Source organism: Salmo salar, chromosome 17 (genome assembly GCF_965601325.2).
Source record: "Salmo salar chromosome 17, fSalSal1, whole genome shotgun sequence".
Lineage (NCBI taxonomy): Eukaryota > Metazoa > Chordata > Actinopteri > Salmoniformes > Salmonidae > Salmo > Salmo salar.
Window position 1 is genome coordinate 83,566,294 of NC_138307.1, and position 6,000 is coordinate 83,572,293.

The following is a 6,000-nucleotide window of genomic DNA, read 5'->3' on the forward strand; positions in this document are numbered from 1 at the left end:
GGGTTGAGAGTGAAATACTCAAATGAAAATCAATAACGTCAACGATTTGGGACTCGTGATAGATTTCTTGTAACACATAAAAGTGCAAATTCCTCAGTTGAAAGATCAATTATTCTGAGGAGCCCATTCCTCCTCCTCCGAGGTCTTAGTATTGATGTATGACCATCTACTATAGCATAGCATCCTGACCTACAGGGGCTGCGATAGCATCCTGGCCTACAGGGGCTGCGATAGCATCCTGACCTACAGGGGCTGCGATAGCATCCTGACCTACAGGGGCTGCGATAGCATCCTGACCTACAGGGGCTGCGATAGCATCCTGACCTACAGGGGCTGCGATAGCATCCTGACCTACAGGGGCTGCGATAGCATCCTGACCTACAGGGGCTGCGATAGCATCCTGACCTACAGGGGCTGCGATAGCATCCTGACCTACAGGGGCTGCGATAGCATCCTGACCTTCAATATACACTAAGTGTACAAAACATTAAGAACATCTGCCTAATTTTGAGTTGCTATCCCCCAGCTGGCCCTCAGAACAGCCTCAATTCTTTGGGGCGTGGACTCTACAAGGTGTCCAAAGCATCCACAGGGATGCTGACCCATGTTGACGCCAGTTGTTCCCACAGTTGTGTCAAGTTGGCTGGATGTCCTTTGGGTGGTGGACCATTCTTGATAGATACAGGAAACCTGAGCGTGAAATAACCAGCAGCTTTGTAGTTCTTGACACACAAACCGGTGTGCCTGGCACCTACTACCACATTCCGGTCAAAGGCACATAAATATTTTATCTTGCCCATTCTCTGAATGGCACATATACACAATCCATGTCTCAATTGCCTCAAGGCTTAAAAATCCTTCTTTATCCGGTCTCCTCCCCTTCATCTACAGGGTCTACGATACCAGCCCCTGTAGAAGGGGAGGAGCGGATTTAACAGGTGATAACAATAAGGGATCCTATAACTGTCACCTGGTCAGTTTATGTCATGGAAAGAGCAGGTGTTCCTAATATTTTGTAGACTCAGTGTATATAGCGATGAGTTGACACATTTATTTCTCTCAAAACCCTGTTGTCAGGAACCAGCTCCGACTGCTCAGCAAGCCAGCATACACGTTATGTGGTTGTCAAGGTCGACATCACTCTGCTACCGTCTCAACTCGCGGCCGTAACCGTGAGTTGCAAGCACCCCTATGCAACTACCAAGCTGCCCCATAGCTAGCCCAGTGAAGAATTCCTGGTGCCACCACTGCAGACATGGCATGATGACCATTGAGCAGTCTCTGTCCTATTGTCTCTGGGGTCCAGAAAGCATCCATCCAGACCCATGGTTAAAAACCCTGCATTCTAGACAGGCTTGTTCTTTGAAATCCACAACATGTCTTCCTCACTTCCGTGGGAGTAGGAGGACTAGGGAGTAGGACCAGAGGGAGGACTAGGGAGCAGGTCGCTGGGGAGGTGGAGGACTAGCCGCTGGGGAGGTGGAGGACTAGCCGCTGGGGGGGTGGAGGACTAGCCGCTGGGGGGGGTGGAGGACTAGCCGCTGGGGGGGTGGAGGACTAGCCGCTGGGGAGGTGGAGGACTAGCCGCTGGGGAGGTGGAGGACTAGCCGCTGGGGAGGTGGAGGACTATCCGCTGGGGAGAAGGAGGACTAGCCGCTGGGGAGGTGGAGGACTAGCCGCTGGGGAGGTGGAGGACTATCCGCTGGGGAGGTGGAGGACTAGCCGCTGGGGAGGTGGAGGACTATCCGCTGGGGAGGTGGAGGACTAGCCGCTGGGGAGGTGGAGGACTATCCGCTGGGGAGGTGGAGGACTAGCCGCTGGGGGGGTGGAGGACTAGCCGCTGGGGGGGTGGAGGCCTAGCCGCTGGGGGGGTGGAGGACCTAGCCGCTGGGGGGGTGGAGGACTAGCCGCTGGGGAGGTGGAGGACTAGCCGCTGGGGGGGTGGAGGACTAGCCGCTGGGGAGGTGGAGGACTAGCCGCTGGGAGGGTGGAGGACTAGCTGCTGGGGGGGTGGAGGACTAGCCGCTGGGAGGCTGGGGAGGTGGAGGACTAGCCGCTGGGAGGCTGGGGAGGTGGAGGACTAGCCGCTGGGAGGCTGGGGAGGTGGAGGACTAGCCGCTGGGGGGGGGGAGGACTAGCCGCTGGGAGGCTGGGAGCAGGATGCTGGGAGCAGTGGTCAGGATGATATATTAACAGTCTGTTTAGGCTAGTCTTCACGAGCATTTAAATTGCCAGCTGCAGTCGCTGGCTGGCAGGCAGGCAGGGACCCGGTTTACAAAGAGTCCTCTTGTGAGAGGGGAAGACTGATTCCGTCGCAGCCTATGAACCTGTTACATACATCTGTATAACATGTAATGGCATAACACAATATTTACATTTACATTTAAGTCATTTAGCAGACGCTCTTATCCAGAGCGACTTACAAATATAGTTAACAACATTTCCAAAATGTAGCTGACTTCTTCTGCTGGTTGTCCTCTAACCAGTGATGTAAAATATATATCCAGTTGTCATGTGTTTTTTGAGTTGTGGTAGTTTCAACAGTGCATATCCCTCCCTAATCAATGAGTGACTTGACAAAACAGGGCTTTTGGATGCATGTACAGTTTATAAGGTCCCCATTCAAAAAATATATGGAAGTAATATGATTACTATTGTTGTATGTGTAGATAGTGATATACTGAAAACATAAAATGTACTAACCGTTTATGCACATTGGTTATTGATTTGGACACTTTAAAACTGTATTTTGACATTGGGCTATTTATCAATATGTCTGGTCAACAGGAAGCAGCGACAGCATCATTTTCAAATTACATTTTAGGAATATAAATTGTCCACATTAATTTCCAACGGTATTTTACTTAATCTGGTAAACACTGCTGAATGATTCCAAAAAAGTTCTGGTATATCATCAAAATAAATCTATAATAAATCTATATCATCAAAATAAATCTCCAGTGTGCTTACAAAGAGCTCCACACACTTTCAAAATGTTGTTATTAAAGTTGAAATTGTCCTGGGCTCTCACCGGTGACAAAATCTAATCTAAACTGAGGCATATCAAATAGTGAATTACAATTTCCAATATTACATTTCAAGACAACATATAGTCTGTGTTCTCACCTTCGACAGATTTCCCGATACTGTGCAGGTGTGTGAACTGGAAGGTGTTGTTAACGTCCCGCAGGTATCTCTCCACCTCCACGGTGTTGTGATAACGGAACTCCAAACTGACACCGGACGACACCAACTTCCCGAGGTACAGGCAGAGCGCCAAAATAAACATCGTCTCGTACGGGACAGTGACAACCTAACCCACAAAACGAAGTTTAAGGGGGGAAAAAAAGGTTAAGCGGATTTAAAATAAATACACCGTCAAATATGAACGAAAAACTCACGAGGACATAGTAGCCACGCGCACCACACTGAAGTCAGTAATAACGTCAACGGACAGCGCCGTGTGCGGTTACCTGGCGTTACGGTTCTCAATTCACATTACACTAGGTTTAGCATTTATCTAAAATGATAACCATATTATACATTTCATGGATATCTAAATGACAACATTTTGTAAGCAATTCCTATTTTTAGGCCGGAATAAAACGTGTATATAGAAGTGTAGACTAGGCCATCAATAAACATGTCTAAAATACATCAAATTATACTAAATTCCCCCCCAAATAACTTATAACTTATTCACATGACATTCTAAATTACCTTATTGCCCAATGTATATTTTCTGCAGCTCGCTGTGTGCGCGCAACTTCTTCTGTGAAGACGTCTCTGGAAGTCACACCGCGGTCACCCTCGTCTGTCCGACCGCATTCATAACAACTCTTTAAAGTCCAAATCGCTCGTTTGGTATCTTAGTCGATAGATCAACCCTCCCCCCGACCACATTACACCGTTAGGTCCCCTGCCTGCCTGCACACCGCCCTGTATGGCATTATCACTATATTAACACGGCAGGTTTTATACAGTAGCAGCAGAGGCGAGGCGGAGCTAAACACTTCTCAACTCAACATGATCTCACGGTTTTACCATTTGGACGTTTATCCACATTTGTCCAAACGTACAATTTGGAAGTTGCTCCAAATGCAAATTTGGAAGTTGTCAAATGTAGAAGTTGTCACATTTTGAAGTGAAGGTTAAGGTAAGTGTTAAGGTTTGATAGGGTTTAAAAACATATATATATATAGCATAAAAATGGTCTACTAATAAGATGCCATTTGGGAGATTAGAAGGTGGGATCCCTGTGGGCTTCCCCTGCAGGTCGGTGAATTTGACGCCACTACCTTTCTCTCCATGATCAGTTGCTGATCAATAGGCTACAGAACATGATTATCCAGATCACATACACTTACTAAATGGAGAAACACATCTCTACATTATCTAGCCTACAACTACAAAAGCTTTATAGGTTAATTCTAACAAATTCTAGCAGACTTTATCCTACATTTTTATTCAGAGACACCAGGCAGGTTTCCATTGACCCAGGTTTAATAGACAAAAGCAATGAGTAGGGTTACATGCACACAGTAATGCGGTTATTGTGGATAGTCTGATTAATATAATAGTTCGATTAAAACAGTTTTCAATCTTTGAAAAAGTAACAAATCCCCTAATAATCTTGTTTACATGGACACATCTGAAACCAGGCTTCCTGATGGGACTCTAATAAATGCAGAAAATCTCCAATCAAAATAAACGTTCTACCACAGTAACCATGTTATTTTTGGGGAAGAATATTTGATTCTGAGTTTGGACATATGACGTTTGTATATGAAAACTACTTATACTTTACATACAGGATAATTTTTGTAAAGATTGACAAAAAAAATGATCCATTTGACAGGAGTGGATTGTTTTCTGCTGTCAAACTTTCTTTATTGCAACAAATGATGATGGAAACTTCGAATAAATTAATAAATGATGATTGCCGAATCATTTTGAAGGTAAGAGGGGCACTATAATGCTCCACTCCACATTTCATTCTAAATGCCTACATCTTGCAATATAAATGTTTTTAACTATAACAATAATGTTTCTTTGCAGAACAAGGATTGTCCTGACTTTCAAGAATGCCTGAATTGCTTCGCCTTGCTTTTCTGATTGGCTGGAAAGTTTTCGCCATTCCAATTATTCCAAGGTTCACCATGGCGACCACGGACCTTGGCGATACGTCGGCACATGAGAATTATTAGAATATGGCAAATATTAGTCAATTATTGCATTCTATCAATGCTGGTTTTCGCAGGCTATCTTAGACATAAAACAGAGGTGGGAGGGCATACAGGCTATCGCCAATTTATTAATGCACAATTTGTCTAAATGGTATTGGAAACATTTCAACCACTACATTTTTACTCTGCACTGTTGGTTTTTACGAAAAATGTTTTTTTTTTTTTAGGTGCGATGTCATTACTTCCTGTTTTCATCGACAAGGTAGTTCAATGGTATGTATGTATGTATGTATGTATGTATGTATGTACATGTACTTACCTGGAGCGCCTGAGGGTGGCGCTGTTACTAATTACTTCATGTGATCATCTGTACTTGCACTTGACCCATGACATCTGATAAACGTGGTTCTTCTACCCGCAGTCCTGCCTCAGCAGGCTATTATATTACATGGTGTCAGAAGTTAAAAAGTTATACAAGGAAAGCTCAACATTACGAAACATGGAACAAATGAGACCTCCAACTACTCTGAACCTAGTGGGAAATCTATCCCAAATGAGATCTCCAACTACTCTGAACCTAGTGGGAAATCTATCCCAAATGAGATCTCCAACTACTCTGAACCTAGTGGGAAATCTATCCCAAATGAGATCTCCAACTACTCTGAACCTAGAGAGAAATCTATCCCAAATGAGACCTCCAACTACTCTGAACCTAGAGAGAAATCTATCCCAAATGAGATCTCCAACTACTCTGAACCTAGTGGGAAATCTATCCCAAATGAGATCTCCAACTACTCTGAACCTAGAGAGAAAT

General features: G+C 44.8%; 1 protein-coding gene across 2 annotated transcripts in view; it reads right to left on the reverse strand.

Moving 5' to 3' along the window:
* The window catches only part of LOC123731977 (carboxypeptidase M), a 103,577-nt gene extending 99,575 nt beyond the window's left edge, over positions 1–4,002 (reverse strand). Inside the window, exons 1-2 of one of the 2 annotated variants that reach the window (XM_082964276.1) lie at positions 3,721–4,002; positions 3,127–3,313 (exon numbers count right to left, since the gene is read on the reverse strand). In XM_082964276.1, coding sequence (XP_082820402.1) covers positions 3,127–3,289 — 163 coding nt within the window. In that variant the 5' untranslated portion in view covers positions 3,290–3,313; positions 3,721–4,002. Of the gene's footprint in view, positions 1–3,126; positions 3,314–3,720 lie in introns of those variants that run through there. The other variant, XM_082964277.1, reaches the window with a different exon arrangement.
* Between the last annotated feature and the right edge of the window lie 1,998 nt (positions 4,003–6,000).